At 29.9% G+C, this 19,285-nt stretch overlaps 1 protein-coding gene across 1 annotated transcript; it reads left to right on the top strand.

Moving 5' to 3' along the window:
- The first annotated feature begins 462 nt into the window (after positions 1-462).
- On the top strand, positions 463-3,651 carry LOC105778410 (transcription factor MYB111). The gene is made up of 3 exons (XM_012602099.2): positions 463-774; positions 858-987; positions 2,079-3,651. Exons 1-3 carry the CDS (start codon positions 642-644, stop codon positions 2,878-2,880), a joined length of 1,065 nt encoding a protein of 354 aa, XP_012457553.1. The 5' UTR covers positions 463-641; the 3' UTR covers positions 2,881-3,651.
- The last annotated feature ends 15,634 nt before the right edge of the window (positions 3,652-19,285 follow it).

The raw sequence follows: 19,285 nt of genomic DNA on the forward strand, positions 1-19,285 counted from the left end.
TGATTTAATGAAACAATAGTTGCACGTCATTCTTCTACCAAAAACACTACGTTTGCTGCTACTCTACTCATCCTTTACCAACTGCTTAATTAAGTTTTTAAATTGTCCTTCTTTTCGGTGCTTTCATTAACCTGAGACCGTGAGTTTCAGTAAACGAGGCTTTCACATTATGAAGAAGAAAACAAAAGAGAGAGAATAGATTCGTGGAACTCCCTGTACCATTCAAGCTTTTTCATCAGTCAACTTCATTTCCTTTTTCCTTTTTTTTTTTTTGTCACTTTCTGGTATTGTACGTACCATCAAGTTCCCTAAATTTTGCAACGTTCATAACTCATCAGTCAATAAATTTACGAATTTGTAATAATCTACCTGTTTAAGCAAAGATTTGGGGTTTCTTTTATGTTTTGCCAAAAAACTGTTCCTGGGTCTACATCATCGTCGTCGTCATATTTCCCTTTCCATCCCTTTATTTAAACTCTCTCTTTACATTCAAACTCTAGTTGTATGGGCATCTACGTCGCAAGTTAATGCACCCCCTCTCCTCTCCTCCCCTCCCCTTCACTTCTTTTTCTCTTTGATGTTTTGAGTTTAAAAGCCTTTGAGGGGGTAGTGAAAGTGGAAGCTGGTGGGCAAAGAGAGAGATGGGAAGATCTCCATGTTGTGAGAAAGTAGGGTTGAAGAAAGGGAGATGGACGGCCGAGGAAGATGAAATATTAGCAAACTACATTAAAGCAAATGGTGAAGGATCCTGGAGATCTTTGCCCAAGAATGCAGGTTTGATTAAATGATGATTGCATAATGGTGTTTTAGATATATATAGCTTTTAACCTTATCTTTTCTATGTTGTTGTTGGAAAGGGTTGTTGAGGTGTGGGAAGAGTTGCAGGTTGAGATGGATAAATTATTTGAGGGCTGATTTGAAGAGAGGGAACATCACTGCTGATGAGGAAGAAACCATTGTTAAGTTTCATAGTGCTTTGGGAAATAGGTACAAATATCACCTTGGTTTCAAATTCCATCAATTACTACTGATTAATCCATTTCTTTTGGTCTAATAATACATATTCTCTTTCATCTTACACCTTCTATCAATATAATTTTAATTCTAAATAATTCAATTTATCTATCCCTTCACATTTATAAATTCAACGCATCTTCATCATAAATCAAGATTCAAAAAGAGAGGGTGAGATTGTAATCCACTCTTATTAATAATGCTGATGGAATTTAGACAATTTAAGGTGAGTAGCCATTAGTGAAACTTCAAAAATTTTGAATTAATTTACAAAATATTAATTTCTTTATGATACACACTACAAGTATTCCAAAAATCCTCTCAAGCAAGAAAAAAAAAACCATATAATAACATGAAGAGGAAGATAAGTAACCAACAAAAACCATCAATTCAACCTTAAAAATTGCACAAACAAAAACTAGAATTTTACTCTTAAAATTTTTCCAAAGAAAAGGTAGTGGTTTTCTAGCAAAATCTTTGAGTCAACAATGCTCAAGTACCCAACTTCCCTAAAGAAGTTCACTTTTTAAAGTAGAACCGTAGAGTAAAAACTGATAGATAAGCTTTAATAAATAAATAAATGTCTAAACTCAGAAACAACAAAGTTCTTGGGATTTTATAGTCATGGCTTGCGCCCTTTTGAATATTTTCCTTCTAAGAAAATAAAAACATTTTCCAATTAATTTTTTATTTGTTTATACGATGAAGATGTGATTGAGAATCAAATTGATGTGAAGGACTAGATTTATTGAATTATTTAGAATTAAGATGAAATGTGAGTATTGGGGACTAAATGTATTAATATGTCATTTTAAAAAGAGACCAAGACAGAAACACAGTTTACCCGAAGAGTATTATTTTTTCAAACATAAGTGAAATGATAAATAACTAAAATATTAATCTCGCTAAAAGAAGACTTGAGAGAAGGGGATAGTAAATTCGTAGCATATAGTAGGATTCGTTAAAATAAAATGTCAATTCCTAAGGTTGTTGGGTAGTTAATTCATAGCATTTTTTACCCTCCGCACAATTATTTATGTTTAACAGTGTTTGGTCTGTTCTAGGTGGTCTTTGATTGCAGCACAATTGCCAGGACGAACTGACAACGAGATTAAGAATTACTGGAACTCTCATTTAAGCCGGAAAATTTACAGTTTCAGCAAGACAATCAAAGAGACAAAACCAACTGATCTGGATGCAATCAAAAGAGCGGAAGACCATCAACGGAAGAGAAGATGCGGGCGTACCAGTCGATCCGCCATGAAAAGACAAAAGCTAGCTTTGATGTCTTTGGGTATTTCTAAAACAGTTACCCCAAATGCCCAAGAAAGCAGCCATGGGGAAACCCTGGAAATGCATGGCTCTTGCACGCACAGCAATGCATCTGGGCAGCCCCAAGGCAATTATGATGAGAGTGGGAGCAATGGTGGAATAGCATTAAGTACTAATTCTGGGGAAGAAAGCTCCGGTGATGGGATTGAAAATGAAGTGCTGCTGGGACCATACGAGTGGCTCGACAATGAAATAAAGCGTCTCAGTTGTATCCTACAGCGAAGTCAAGGCGCGGATCCAATTGGGAACCATGGGGGGGTAGCCGACAGTATCAATGGGGTTATAAAAGATACTCAAAATGATGCGAGAGAAAGAGAAAGCTATGGCATTGGGAGCTCATCATCCAATACTACTGAGATTACCGATCATCATGGTGATGAATGGCAGATGTGCAACTCATCTGTTGATTTCATTGGTGATTTCCAGTGGTGTGATGATCATCAGTGGGAATTATCGTGGGATGATTTAGAGAAGGTATTCTGTTGGTCATGGGATGATGCCAATGGTGATGATGAAGCTGGAAAGAACACTTGAGTGTTTTTTTTTTTTTTCTGGTCGAAAGAAAAAAACACGTAGTTAATATAACATTAATATGTGTTTTTAAAATGGTATAAATGCAGCATTCGGCAATTGGTATAAATGGTAAATGATGTTTTTAAAATGATTTCATTTGTTTCATTTCCCTAGGAAAGTTGGTTGGAATTATTATATAAAAATATTATAAACAAAAAGGAAAAATATGTGTAGAAATTTTGTGCACAATTTCTAGAATTAGGTTTGGAGATTCCAAATATCTATTTTCCTCATCTAAAGATTTTTTTTTCTGTCTCTTGTAAATCCATTCCAACTCACAGCCAACTTAGTTTTCTCTCTTAACGCTTTGTCCAGTGTTGCAATGATAAACCCTAGAACTTCCATCATTTTCTTCCTTTTTGCTTGTTATTTTTCAATATAAACCCATCATCCCCTCAATATATATTAAAGAAAACCAATAGAAGAAGATAGAGAATTTTTATGTCATATTTTTCGTGAGAAGCATGGCAGGATTGTGCTCCTCTTGTTATAAGGATTAAGAAAAGCATGTCTAAGGCATTCAATTGTGAGAGTGGTGCATTGGAATCTGAGAGTGAAGAATGTTGTTTATATCACCTTGTGAAGAAATAGAGATACCCTACTGCTTTGTTTTATGCTTTTCTTGCTGATTTTATCATTGGTTTGAATTTTTCTAAAGACTTGTGATATTTCTAGATATATGTTGTTGCTTCTGATTTGAAAGAGTTTGGGAAAATTGAAGGAAAAAAAGAATTATGGAAGGATGTTTTATATGTTACACATGCCAGATGACTATTATTTATCAGAACATTTTGGTTATGCTTATGTTTTAATCCTGATGTGCTTTTCTATTGTCTTAGGGTTTAAAAGAAAAGCAATGACACAGTTAAAATATTTGTTGAGGTTTAGAGTTTTATTTGTATGAGCCATCTTTTGTAATTTTAAACAAAAGCTTCATTCAATCTGTTGAAACACTTAAAACAAACAAATAGTATTTGCTTGTAACAGTCTGATTTTTAGTGATGTCAAAAGAGACAGTTCCAAAATTTTATTTTCGTAAACCGGATCCGTAAATATTAATATTTACGGAGTTGGTATAAAAGTTTATTAAAGTTTAGTCCTTCAATTTTGTCTATTAATTGCTTAATTAGGGCAAGGACTAAATTATAAAAGTCTTATCGCTATAGGTTTTTAATTAGCCAAAGGACTAAAACAGCTAATAAACCATTTTCTAATGTGTTAGTGGGAATGATGAAAGTTTCCAATTGATTAATGGTGATTAAGTTTAATTATTTAAGGTTAAATTAAGTTAATTAAGTAATTAAAAGTTTAATTAAAGCATATAAGACAAATCAGGTAAAAGGATTTTTTTTCCTTCATCTTCTTCAACTTGTTGTGAGTTAAAACAAAGAAAACCCTTGAAAGCTTTCAACGGTTTGGTCCTTATTTGGTAAGCTCAATTAAGTCATTTTTTTGTAATTTTTATGTTTTTGAGGTCATGGGAGAAAAAAAATAGGCTATCTGCATATTGCATCGTCCAAAAAATGATTTTTATCAACTATAACAAAAAAGAAACTTCATAGAAGTCGAAATATGAAGAAATATATATGCCAAGATACTTTATTCTATGGATAAAGATCTAATTGATAGAGGAAGCTCCGTAAAGATCAATTAGCGAGGTTTTGAGCCGATACAATAAATAAGAGCTGCTTATTTATGTCATGATATGAAATAAAAATTAAGAATCGACGTATGTAATAGAGTCGATCCCCTAAGTTATTAAGCAATAGTGTAGCATCAGATCCCAAAGACAGTAAGTCTTTTTTATGATGAAGAAGTCTTTTTTAAAAGATTCTATATAAATTTCTATATGATATGAAACCGAAATAGTTACCTTTCAGAAAAATCTAACAGACGACAACCTCGAAATGCCATTTAGCTAGCCCACGTACCATTTGTAGAACTGTTAAAATTTTTTCCATTGATGATTTCTTAAAGAAATTGGTAGTTTTTGAAAGTTTTTGAAATTGCATGTTTCAAGGTGGTTGGCATAGGTAAAGTTTGGTATGGAATATCTTGGTTATTATGTGGTAGTTGACATTAAATTGTTTAGAAATAAATTATGTATAAGTAGTGAATTTTTTCGATAGACTTGAATATGGATGCTTGAACTATTTAGCATAGTTTTATGTATGTTTTAAACCAACTGAAATTGGCATTAGGTGTATATGTTGTAAGATTTGGTTGAAAGTTATGAAATAGATACCAAATGGTTCATTTTTTTCACCAAAAAATAAGGTCTTCATCTTGACAGGCATCTTTCCCCATCACAACGACAGCCAACAGTAAGTGACGACACGACGTCGAGTGGCCTGACGTCATGACGTGACATACTGTTTTGGTGACGTCACAATATGGAATAGACAACGTCTAGACATCGACCCTAAATTTTTAAAACTTTATAATTTGGTCCTATTTTGTACTTGAGTTGATAAAAGAGCTTTCATAAGCTTGATTAAGACTCAGAGTTTAATGTTTAACACTATTTTGAATGTGATTAACTCTTGATTACTTGTGCAAATGATTATATGCTTCCTGATTGACTATTGTTGCTCTAACAATGAATATAGCATTTCGTAGCTCAAACTCTACAATCGAGTCTAGCGAAGGGTGTTACAAATCTAACTTTCTATTGAAATTAGCTATATCTCCCTACCTAAAAAGTAAATAAAAATGGTAAACTAAATAACAACATATAATAAGCTTACTATTATACAATGTTGAACATGAAGATAAAATGCAACTAAAATTTTAAAAGGAAAAGATAGACTAGCCCAATTGAAAGATTACACCAAACTATATTGGGAATATCCAACAAGAAAAGCACTAAGATATGAGCTCGGAAAGACATTAAGATAAACGAGCAACAAGAAAGACATTAGGCATGACAATAAGAAATTTAACATTTGAGCATTTGTGATGGGATTATATTTCCCCATCAATAACTAGGATGAGAGCAACATCATTAGTAAAAAAATATGAGCTTGTTGTGATGGTTGTTAGTTTCCCATAGAATTTCCTGGTGGGATTTGTTCCTGGCAATTAGGAAGTAAGCCAAAAAGCTATGGCTTTCAAAGCTTTCAAACATTTTTCCTTTTGTGGAGTCACTTAATTTGTTAGTGCCAAAGAGATCAAAAAGCTGTAGGGTTCTAAAACAAGATGTAAATGAATCTTTGATCCCCTTTGCTTGCCAGTAAAGTTTCAAACACTTAGGTAAGCCTCATAGATATTTTCCTCAATATAAAATAGGGATTTGCTATTAACAAATCCATCTTCAATAAGGATAGGCCGAAGGGTTTTATATTTAGTGGATGGAGGCCTGCTTTAGGAATGGCTCTTATTCACAGGCTACAATAAATATTATCATGAGGCCTATTGGTTGCCCAACATTTATTGGAGGTGTCTTCTAATTTGCCATATACGTAGAAGAACTTTGGAAAACATTCATATAAAAAAACAATGGGGAGAAGGAAGTTACCTTATCAATGGAGTTTGAACCCTATATTATGGGGTTACTCTACCAGGATGCCAGTATAACACCCATTACTTAGTCCAATAATCTACACGGATAAGTGATGTCACATTGACACACTCCACAATTGAACAAAAATTTATTTTCATCAGAATCATTCTTTAGTCATTTTAAGAAAATCAAATTAACCATCTTCAACATTTTCTAAAACTTTAAATATACTCCCAAATGATGTCAATTTACTTTTTGGGGGTGTTGGGACAAGGTAAAAACATAAAACAAGTTTTCAATTGCTTAAAAGACTTAAAATACAATTTTTTAAAGAAAAGAATAGAGGTCTTGCGCAATGAAAAATCCCTTTTATACTTCAAATCTCTATACAATCATTTTCAAAGTCTTATGAGTCATTTTAGACCCTTTTGAAAGTCTCATTACGAAATGAGAACGTTTAGATGTCATTGGGGGGTCATTTTGGGGCATAAAAACTCAAGTTTTGCAGGTGTTGGGGTAAATGTATTGATACATCTCCTTAATATATCGATACGTTGTCCTGATATTGTAGCACTTTAGCCACTGACTTGCATGTACTGACATCTGAAGGCTAGGTATCGATACCTAGATTTAAGAGATCTCAAAACTGATTCGGAAACATTTTAAAACATCTTCAAACATCCTTGAATCAATTCCAAACATAACCAAACATTTTTAAGCATAAAAAACACTCTCAAATATCATTTAGAACATCATATATTCAAATACCAATTTCTTTAAAAAGTTTAAGACACTTTAAAACCTTTCAAATATACATATACTCACTCATATACTTATGTACACAACATATGAAATTCCTCAAGTACAGAATTTAAATAAAATTCCCCCTTATGAGGTGATGTGATCCATCAATGTAATAAAACGAGCATTTCATTCTACTAGAAATCAACCTACGCGTTTAAACAACTAATATGTAACCTCAATAACCTTAGTAAGTACACAAGGATTTCTACTTTACCATGAACCTTAATTTCAATTACGCTACTTGTTAATGAGGATTTAAACCCATTCAATTATTTATTATTTACTAAGACTCAAGACATGCAAGTTTGGTTCTCTTTAATGATTCACTTTACTCATTCAATGTGATTATTACTTATTAGCCCTTTTTGTTCATTCACATAAGTCATTAAAATCTTCAATACCATTTTCAAGTTATGCACACTTTCCATCAATTTGACTACATAGGTACTCTCATTACACAATGTTTACAAATTGCATTACTCAATTTCTCTATACATGTTATTTACGCGGTATCTCAATGGCAAGCTCATAAACTTTTTTTTTCCCATTAAATTAGTAACAATAACAACCCACCAAAGCCAACAAAAAATTAAAGTAGTAAAGTTATAGGCTTACGATAAATTTGCATTTGACTATCAAAAATGATTATGATTGAATTTTGATCCATCATAGAAAAGTTATGGAATTCGTTCATGACCAAATAATTTAGAATTTACCCTAATTTTATAGCTACGATGTGAAAATTGTAACATCACAAATTTTCTAACGTCATAATTCGTATTGTAGTGGTGATCAAGTAAATAAAATTTCAAGTATAAGTGTTGGCTAAATGTGAATTATTTATTAATTAAATATGTCATTGGTGGGAATGACATTGAAAATAAATTGTGTGCTAATAGTACAATAATTTATGGGTTGATTCGACAAAAGAGAATTGTAATGACTCACTCTTCATCGTTATCGGAGAATCCAGTTTTGGGCTAGAATTTCTCAAACCGAACCATTTATAGATTTATTATTATTCAATCAAGAGGTTATGAGACAAATACAGAAATAAAGTGAGGATTATTAAGTGATTAAATCGAGAAATTAGTAATTGTTGCATAAGGACTAAAATATAGTCTAGCAAGATTTGGAGGATTAGAAGAATAATAAATCAAATGACTTAATTAATAATTAAACCATGCCATTTATTATGTTAGTGGAGAACAATGGTCTAAGCCATTTGTACTAAATTTAGCATAAATCAATCTCAACCATTAGATATTTTCATTATAAATAAATAAATTAGTTAATTATGTATATATGTGTAGTGAGTGAGAAAATGAGATATCAATTAGTCATTCTCATCATTTTCCAACGTTTGAAGAATAAAGAAAGAAAATAATTTTGTTTGGTTCTTCTCCATAGTCATGACTTCATTTCTTAAGGTTCTTGAGAATTTTTGTTTGCTTAAAGCTTTAGTAGATACTAAAGCATGAATCTAACCATTTAAATGTTGAATTGGAAAGACACATGTTTAGATGGTTAGGGGTATGTATGAGTGAAAACTTGAAGGATATGATGGAAAGCTTAAATTTGAATATTTATAATTTTTTAGATTTAATCTCTAGAAGAAATAAACTTACAATGAAGAAAGCAAGCTACAAATGATGTTAGAATCAAGTTTTGTTAAAGATTGTGCTAATGGCCATGATTGAACTTAAGGAAGCTTAGTGTGATAATGGAGAGAACTTTGAGGTTTGAATATGTTTTTGGATAACTTGAGGTTACTAGATGAATAATTCTTAAGTCGGATTTAATTTCGAATAGGAGGATTAAGAGTTATGTCAATTTTGGACATAAAAGTCTAAGTGATAAAAGCTAGGCATTCATGACTTTTTAATAAGTATATTGAGAATTATATGGCTATCTAGTGTTGTATTCAAATTATTAATTTGATGCTTGTGTGCCTTAAAACCATGGTGTCTTTTGGCATGTATTTAGGGTGTCAAAGTGCTTAAGTGTGCTAAATTCTTGTTTTTTGGTAATTTAAGTTTCTATCATGAAAATGTCATATTATAAGCTTTAGACGATCATGTATTATTGACCTGCCACAAATTGTAGTGGTAGTTTAGGTACTTTTCGGCACTTAACGAGCTTTTTTTTAGTCATTTCGTGTTTAATTATTGCATTTTTGGTTTTTATAGCTTAAATTCAATTTATTGCAAAATAAGCATTTTTACGCTTAATTTTGAGTTAGTTGACCATTTGGGCTAATACAAGCTTCAAGGTAGTTTTAACGATTTAATTGAGTGTGCAAGACACCTATTTTTAGGCCCAAAAGCATCAGAATGACAACAAGTTATAACACAAGATTCCGAGGTCGCAACATAGTCGAACGAGCTCCAGATTTAATACTTGAAGTTGTGTGTCGTGACACACATAAGCCTGTATCGTGACACAGGTTTGACGGAGGGCAAAAATTAATTAAGGGTGATTTCATTCGCACAATACATATTTAACCTAATTAAGGTCTTGCAATTGACCTAAGTGGGCAGTTAACTCCACCTATAAATAGTTAAGTGATGCTAAGCTGAAAAGAAAACTTTTAGGGTAGAAATTAGGTTTTAGACTTAGTTTTTAATTAGAATTTTAATTGGGTTTTTATTTTTCTTTAAAAATAGTTTTTATTCCTTGTTCTATTTTGGATTTGATTTGAGTCCAAGACTTGGTTAATAGGTATTTTGATATTTTTCTTTCACTTCTTGCTTGTTGACATTGATATCTCTATAGTTGTTAAAGGATTTCACAGATTCAAACGTATCCCATTTACTAAAAAAATCGATTTCTATTTCCCTATCGCTTTATTTTAATTTTTGGTTTTGCATAATTGAATCAATTGTTAGGAAAATGACATCTAGATCCATGAGTGGCTAAGCCCTTTAGGAAGATTGACGAGCGGATTTGGGAGTAATTAACAGATGAATGAGGGTTTCCCATAAGAATTAGTTGGTATAAATTATGTGTGCCTAAACCCTAGGATTGATGATCCTAGGAAGTCATTTAGGTAAAACGAGGTCAAGAGATAAGTTTGCCAAGTAAATCATAATTTATCTCAATTTAGAAAGTGAGGTCGAGAGATAAGTGAGTATTTATCGATTAATTAATCAGTTAGAGGTCGAGAAGTAATAATTGGTTAGTTATTAACTAATTCACTAAAACCTAAGTTCTAAAGTTAATTACAAACACTGAAGCAAGTTAATCTTCTGCTTGTTAATCGAGATTCCTTTTTTGATTAATTTCGTTCTAGTAATTTTAGTTTATTTCATAATATTAATTCTCTTTTTTTTTATCGTAATATGGTTTTTGGTGAGTACTGTTTAGACCTATTATTGTAGAAGATAATTTTAGAGTTAATTCGTCCTCCCTTAGGTACGATTTTCAGAGTACTTCCGGTAGCCCGTTGTACAAAACTATATTACAATTTGACCTTTATACTTGCGGATACCGTTACTTTAATTTTATAACGTTCGCACATTTGGCGGCAATCAATTATCTAGATGTGTTTGATGTTTATTTCATGTTAGCATCCATGACATTATCCTTCCATTGAGCAAGGTTTTGATGGTAATCAAACTTTCATTATATGGTGCTTGTGTTTTTTATTAACTAAAGTTTGTATGGACTTGTAAAGAAACTAAGTGCAATTTTTAGATGCTTTGAACTTGTTTTGTGTTCACCAAGTTTGAAGGTGTTTAGGGTATGCCTTTTGATGTTTTAAACTTGACTTTTGAGTTCTATAAAACAGGGGAAATTAAGGGAATTTTTTTTCTTTAGGAGTAGAGGTACCGATACTTCTACCATAGGGTGTGATACTTAGTTGGAAAAAATGCTAAAATTTACAATAATCAGGCTAGGTACCAATACCTAAGGCTATAGGTGTTGATACCTATTGCCCTGCACCTATAAAGGTGTGTTTTACACTCCGAAACTGATCCAAGAGTTCATGGCTTCTTTCGTGGGCACGACTCGAGTCAGGAAATGTTTTAAAATGTTTCTTTTTAATTTCACAATTAAATTAATCTAATTTTTATGATTTTATAAAAATTGTCTTAAAGTTTAATTACTTAAGCAAATCAAAGATGTTTGTCACGTAAATGCTCCGATAGTGCCTCACATCTGTACCATACGTCAGGACGGGTGAGGGATGTTCCAAAAATTGTATAGGAAGATCATTTACAAGTTTAATTATGTAATGTTATTTAATATTTCAAGATTACTGAATTTCAACCCTTCCAAGAAAAATTATGAAATTTGCTCATTGCCAAATAGTTAGGGTTTACCCTAATTTGTATAGCTATGTGGTGGAAGTTGTATAGGAAGTTCATTTACAAGTTTGATTATGTAATGTTTTTAATAAGTCAAGATCATAATTGAATTTCAACCCTTCCAAGAAAGCTTATGGAATTTTCCCATTGCCAAATAGTTTAGAGTTTACCCTTATTTGTATAACTACATTGTGGAAATTGTATAAGAAGTTCATTTACAAGTTTGATTATGTAATGTCATTAAACATGTCAAGATTATAATTGAATTCGACCCTTAAAAAAGTTATGGAATTTTCCCATTGCTAAATAGTTTAGGATTTACTCAATTTTTATAGCTATGTTATGAAAATTGTATATGAAGTAAATTTACAAGTTTGATTATGTAATATAATTTAATACGCTAAGATTATAATTGAATTTCGACCCTTCTAAGAAAATTTATAGAATTCACCCATGGCCAAATAGTTTAGGGTTTACCCTAATTTGTATAATTGTGTTGTGAAAATTGTATAAGTTTGATTAAATATAGGGTTTAGGATGTGAAAAAACAAAATAAGAAGTTCAAATTTTAAAAAATTGGTGAGTTAGTGTCACCATTCAATCAGGTCTTGTGAAATTATTAAAACCCATTAATTTTGTGTAAATAACAAATATTACTATAATGGTACTTTTGTCATTTGATGTTGTGTAAAATCAAACAAATTGCACTTGATGGGAGTCTAACCTAAAACACCATGATTTTAATGAATCAAAAGTTGACTGAGTTTTTATTGATTTTATATTAAAATGTAAATAGACAAAAAAAACACCCTCATAATAATATAATTTACTTTGTATGTAAAATAGTATTTTAGTAATTTCTCAATTGAGTTGGTGCTCGGTTGATTCGTGACATCAACTCAATCAAGGGCTTAAATTTAAGTATAAAGATAAAACATTCTTATATCCAAACTATAATATCTCTTCAAATAATAATTCTAACCTAAATTTCATATGAAATGCTCAAAATGTCCTTTTATGGAAAAATTGCAAAAAAAAAAGAAAATTGAACAAACAATTTGAATTTGACCTCCTTGAATTAAATTATTAAATTAAAATTAATTAAAATTATTAAATAAATTAAATTAAAATTAAAGAATTAAAGGGTCAATCAAAAAAGGTCTGTTAATTAATCAAAGGTCCAATTGATCACCACGTCTGTATTGTAAATATACGGTTACGAATAATCCAGCCAAAGTAATAGGAATTAAACCTAAATCGATTCCAAATAGAAAAACTTCAATCATTTCAATTTATTTGAAATGAGAAAAGAAAGATAATATCTATCTATAAATATTAATTTCTATTGCTAATAATTGATATTAACACGTAAGGAGCTATAGAATACCGTTTTGTTTCACTATCTTTCCTTTTCACCATAGTTTGGCACTTAGCACATTTAAACTTCATAAATCATACTTATACTTACACTTACACTCCAATTGTGAAAAATTGCACTTATACTCTTTCTTGAAAAAATAAAATATTTCAATTTAGTCCCTATCCATTTCACTTTTCAATTTAGTTCGATATTGATTTTCTTCATACCAATGTACTTAAAAAGTCTTATTCATACCAAAACAATTATTATTAAATCACCCATTCATTGCTCAGGCAATTTGCACTTTTAATCCTCCTACCTTTTAAATTTCCCAACTTGGTCCTTTTACCGAAATTTCCAATCCATAACTCTCTACCTTGATTTTCATATTAAATATAAAATGAATTCCATAAGAGTACTCATTACTAGTTTTCCTCAATCATTCACTGTACACGTCCTCCAAATAGTACAACAAATGAGAGACAAGCTTTTTTGGAGTTTCTATTTTTCGAGGAGTGAGCAAAGTTGAAGTGAAGAGTTCTTTTTTATCTTAAACTATAAAAATAGTCACTAAACTATTGTCTTCCTTCTAATTTGGTCACTGAACTATTAATTTTACCGATTTAGTCATTGAACTTTTCGCAATTGGGATGGGGATACTGGGAAACCCTGCATGTTTGAAACCTGTTAACTTCAAATAAAAATATTTGATTTCAAAAGGTTTAGTGACTAAAATAGAACAAAAATGATATTTTAATGATTATTTTATAGTTTACCCTATAATGAATTTGTGAACTTAAACATGGATGGGCCGAATTTGTAAAAATAATGAATTTTTGTAGTTTAGGTTCTCTGTATTTTTCCTTATTAAATGCATCGGCTGATTTAATTTATGTTTTTGTTAAAAAAAAAACTCGTAAAGTTTCTGTCTTTTGAAATTTATTGTAGTACCCAATATTTAATTGATATTTTACTATTTTAATTTCTCTTCTTCTATTAAATTTTGATTCCAACCACAAAATGGAGTTCATACTCTGGAATTAGGTCAATGTGTTTGACTGTTTTATAGTACTAATTAATAGTGATTTTCTCTTTGTATACAAAATGGAGATGTGTGACCATTTGTCTCTTTCAACACAAAAGGCCAAAATTATTTATTTATTTTCTAAAGCTTTAAGAAAATCTCAAATACTCCAAAATTTGGATTTTCATATTCGATTATGTATGAAGAGAAAATTATTGTATTGGAGAGGTTTGTTAATATTGGTGTTAATTGTAAATTTAACACACAAAATTTTCATATTCACTCATCTCTCAATTTTGACTTCAACTTGAAAATCCAGCTTAATATGACTATAAAAATCAACTGTTTAAATTGGTCCGAACTCAAAATTGACTTAATCTAAAATTAACTCAAACTTGAAATAACCTGAATCGAAAATTATTTAAACTCAAAATATTTTGAAAAAATAACCCAAAGTGACCCAAACTTAAATCGAGAATAATTTTTAAAAATAATAAAAATAATGTTTATAATCTAAATTATTATTTTGTTTTAATTTATAAATTGTAAATTGTAATTATAAATATATATTTTATTATCAAAATATGCAATTGTAGCCTACATCGATAATAAAGATTTGCGATTGCTTAGTTTGGATAAATAATTGATTTAGAAAAATTAGGTTAATGGAATTTTAAAATTAAAATAATTGTAAAACAAGAATAATTATGTTAAACAAAGCTTTATTTAATAAAAGATTTTGATATAACAAATTGAAGTGTTCTTGAATATAAGTTAAAATTGACAAAATGATTTTTAAATTTGAAGTCTAAGAGATAAAATTTTGAATACTTACATCAAACTCTTAGAAAATTTTGAAACAATTTTAAAATCGAAAATGATTTCAATCAAGTCAACACATCAAAATAATTTTCAATAAAGTCAGAATTACTCCAGGTCAAAAAGTATCGATACCTTTTGGCCAAGTATCGATAATTTTGGAATTATTAATACCCTTAGAAAAATCAAGACCAAACTTGCATTCTGCTTTAAGAAATCCTAAAAATTATTGATACCATTTTTGAGGTATCCATATTTTCTAAAAATAATCGATACCTTTCTTAAAAACGATACTAAAATAACATTTTGTTTCTTACAAACCCTACAAAGTATCGATCCAGTATCGATACCTCTTTCCAAAAGTACCGATAAAATATTTGTTGGTATCGATTAATAAATCCCAGCGGTCACTAAATTAGCATTTATTACAAAAAAAATCGATATCCTTTTAGTTGGTATTGATACTTGCAGTTGCAGGTGAAATAAATGCTCTGGTTTTACTTCCTCAACGGACATATTCATGACACCAGCAACCTCAAGTTAGAAACCTATTAAGGGGTATAAATACTATCTTCCAAAGATCTACAACAAGAAGAAAAACACTTTCAAGCAAATATCATCAATAAAACAACCTTAGAGCTTAATACTTTCATATTCTTCTTTCATACACTTGTGAGCTTTATTTCCATTCTTGTGCTCAAGTGTATTCTATTGTATTTGAGCTTCATTTTGCAAACAATTTAATCTTGTAAGGATTGTTTCTTTGTTTGCTTATTTGTATCTCTTTGAGAGGGTTTGTAACTTAAGGTTTGGGGTAGAAATCTTAAAGAGTTGTAAGGTTAAACATTGTCCTCAAAGGTTGAACAAATTAGTGAATTTGAGAAAATCATTAGTGGAGGAAAGTTAAGGTAGTGTAGTAGGCAATTGGGGCCGAATTACTGTAAATCCTTTTGTCAATAGTTTTAATTTTCTCTCTTTACTTCCACCGTTTCTTAAAAGGCCAATTCAACCCCTCTTGGGGTTTTCGATTTGTTCTATCGAACTAACAAATTATATTAAAAATAAATAATATAAAAATATCCAATATGGAATTTTTTATATTTGTAAACAATTTTAATAAAATAAAAGTTAAAAATATATACCATAATTAAATAAAAATAATCTTTGCAATTTAAGTTTTTTTTATAGCGAGACCATGTCGGTTAAATCAAATAAAATTAGGAGAAATTTTGAAAATCACCTATTTAGATGGAATTTGAAAATGAATTTGACCTATTAAAATTCCCTCTTAAAATTACTCAAAACTTTTGAAATTCTCCAAAATATTTACCTAAACAAGTAAATTTATTTTTAGAATTTTGAAAACCTTAATATGAATAAAATTCCTCCTACAAATTCCTCACGCAAGAAGATTTCTGATTTTTTTTAGTTTTTGCACATGTTTTAAATCCTAAAATCCATACTAATTTATGTTTATCCCACAAATTTTAAGTTAAATTATGTTATTAACGATAAGAAAATCAAAACTTAGATTAATAAATCTTATTAACAATAAATATATCATTTTTTAAAATTTTTTATAAATATCATAATTACCAAAATAATTATCGATATAACATTATTTTATATTTATATATTACATATATAAATAATTATATATATTTATCTAATATAAAAATAAATTGATCTGCTTTTTAAATTTAAATATGTATAATAAATCAAGGAGAGAATCCACTTACACCAATTTAAAACTAAAGTAGTTTTACCACCATTTCGTATCCTTTTGTACGATTAATATTTTAATGATCTAATCATCATAATTCATATCTCATTCATATAAGTCATGCATGTCAAATTTGATGTAAATTAAAAATTTCTAACTATTTGTTTTATGTAAAAAAAGATGCATGCATGAAAAGCACAATTATATTGATAAATTCAATGGTTAAATCGTTAAAATATTAATTGTACAAAAAATACAAAAGAGTGTAAAACTACTTTAGTTTTATACTATAATTTTACATAGGTGTAAATGGATTCCTTCCATGAATCAAAATCAAAGTTAAGTTTACGTGTATAACTACACCATGCCAATGTTCATATATCAAATTGCATATTGAATCAAAATTTAAGTGTAATTTTGAGATGCTTTTTTCTTACATGGTTATTGTTTGGGTAAAGAAGTGATGAAAAATTTTGGGTTTTGTTTGGTATGGAAGATAAAATTAATTAATTTAATTAATTGAAAGAATTTTTCTTTCCTTTTAGCTTAACATGAAAGATTCAAGATCATATAATCAAAAGAATCTTTGAGTTTTGTAGACAATTATTGAAGATGAGTTATTTGAGTTGATTTTGTAATACTCCTTACCTAGTTCGATCGTCGGACCCAAGCTATAAGGTACTACAAGCAAAAACAAAACATTTAATTACATTTCCTAATTCAAATGTTAATGCAACATCAATTTATTTATATATATAATCAAATACAATATGCATTTCATTCAGTCTTGGGTTTATAAAATTGATCCGGTAACAATCAGGGATCAAATTGAATCAAAAACAAAAAAGATAGAAAAGTTTTACAAACAAGGATCACACGCCCATGTCCCCTGACCATGTGAAGGGATTGTAGCTGTGTGGAATGGGTCACATGGTCGTGTCATCGGGACGTGTAATAGACTGTAGTCGTGTGCACCAAAATCACCTAAAACTTTACAGACCACACAGATGTGCCATATGCCTGTGTATGGCACACGACCGTGTCTCAACCCGAGTGTACTTGAAAATACCTTTTAATGCAAGCTTAACAACCCAACTTCACTTATGCCACAAACAACCAAATATACCATACTTTAACCAATTTTAAAACATCAATTTCATGCCAAAACATCATATATATCAACCAATCTAAGTGCCTAACTAATATGCCACATTTGGCACCTCAATTGACAATTCAAAATCACTAAAACATCACATACATATCATTCCAATAAGCCATCAATAGAACCTCAGCTAACAACTAGTTATACAACAAAATGACCATTCAAGCAAGTTATATGCACCAAGCCTACCAACTCATTTTAAGCATACACAAATTTACAAATCACCTTTATGTACCTATTCCTTGGAACATCATCTAATCACCATTTAAACAAGCAAATGTACAAGTCAATTTATTCATCAAAATGTCACTTTCATAACCATTGTCATCAAATACATATACATATACATAGTCCTCAAAATGCAACAAGAATCTTGAATTAAAACATTAATTGCCCAAAAGACAACTTAGGTACATGCCATGACCAAATTTTAAAATATCACCCACGATTGAGTTCAAGATTGTCGTTGGATGCTGAGTTGATGATTGAATTGTAAATACCTAATCGGCACATGGAAAACAAAGTCGCACGCCTGACTTAACAACAGGATCTAATGCTAACTAATATTGGATAGCTATGTCATTGTGCACCATTTAATATTATAATTCGATTTACTATAATAAATCAATCTAACATAGTTGTAACATATACATATTTCCATATAACAATCGAAATGATTTTATCGCTTTAATATTAGATTCACATTTCCAGACTTAACTTCGGTATCCTCTATTCAATTTCATTTATAGTCAATGTCTCAAATCCATAACGTTATTTCATCCATCATTCTTCAATACATATATGCAATAATATATATCACATCTCAAAATAGATTCAATTTCATATTTATATCATTATATGATATTTTCAAAACTATTCACTTTAGTCCTCATCGCAAATAACAAATCTAAATTGAATCAATTCAGCTCTTCTTATAATTTTTAACTCACCTTATAATCTTACCATGCAATACAGTTCATAAATGCATCAATTGAAATAGTTCGGATCATAGAAACACAAATCGTAAACTCCAAACTATTTGTTGATGATTTTATCCTTTCCTTTCTGTTTTGAGAGGTTTGGGTTGACGTTAGCTACCGAATAACATAAATACACAAAATCATCAATACACAATCATTTTCACATTCAATTGCTAATTTATGTGAATTTTTCATTTTATTCAATTTAGTCTCTAAAATCGAGACTAATATAACTTTCAAATTAAGCCTCCAATATTTATACCGATTTCACTCTAAGCTTAATTTAGCTTCCTATTTTCATTTCTACCCTAAAATTTGAAATTTGTCCAATTTAATCCCTATTACATAAAATCATCAATTGACTCTACAATTTAGTCCCTTTTCAATATTAAACTTAAAGTCTATCAAATTACTCCCTAAAACTTCAATTACTCAACAATGCCAACATCCACAAATTTTAATGTTAGAATTAAGTAACCGAATCCTTATTTAAATAAAATACGGTGGTAAAATAAAATAAAAGTAAAATCCCTATAGAACTACACTTCTTTTATTTTATTTTAGAATAAGGCTTTAAAACCTTATTAAACTCCATCTATTTGATATTCATTAGAATAAGGTGTTTCAATCTTACTACACTCCTATTAGAATATGGTTTTACAAGCCTATAAATAAATATAGT

This window comes from Gossypium raimondii, chromosome 10, assembly GCF_025698545.1.
Source record: "Gossypium raimondii isolate GPD5lz chromosome 10, ASM2569854v1, whole genome shotgun sequence".
Taxonomy (NCBI): Eukaryota; Viridiplantae; Streptophyta; class Magnoliopsida; order Malvales; family Malvaceae; genus Gossypium; species Gossypium raimondii.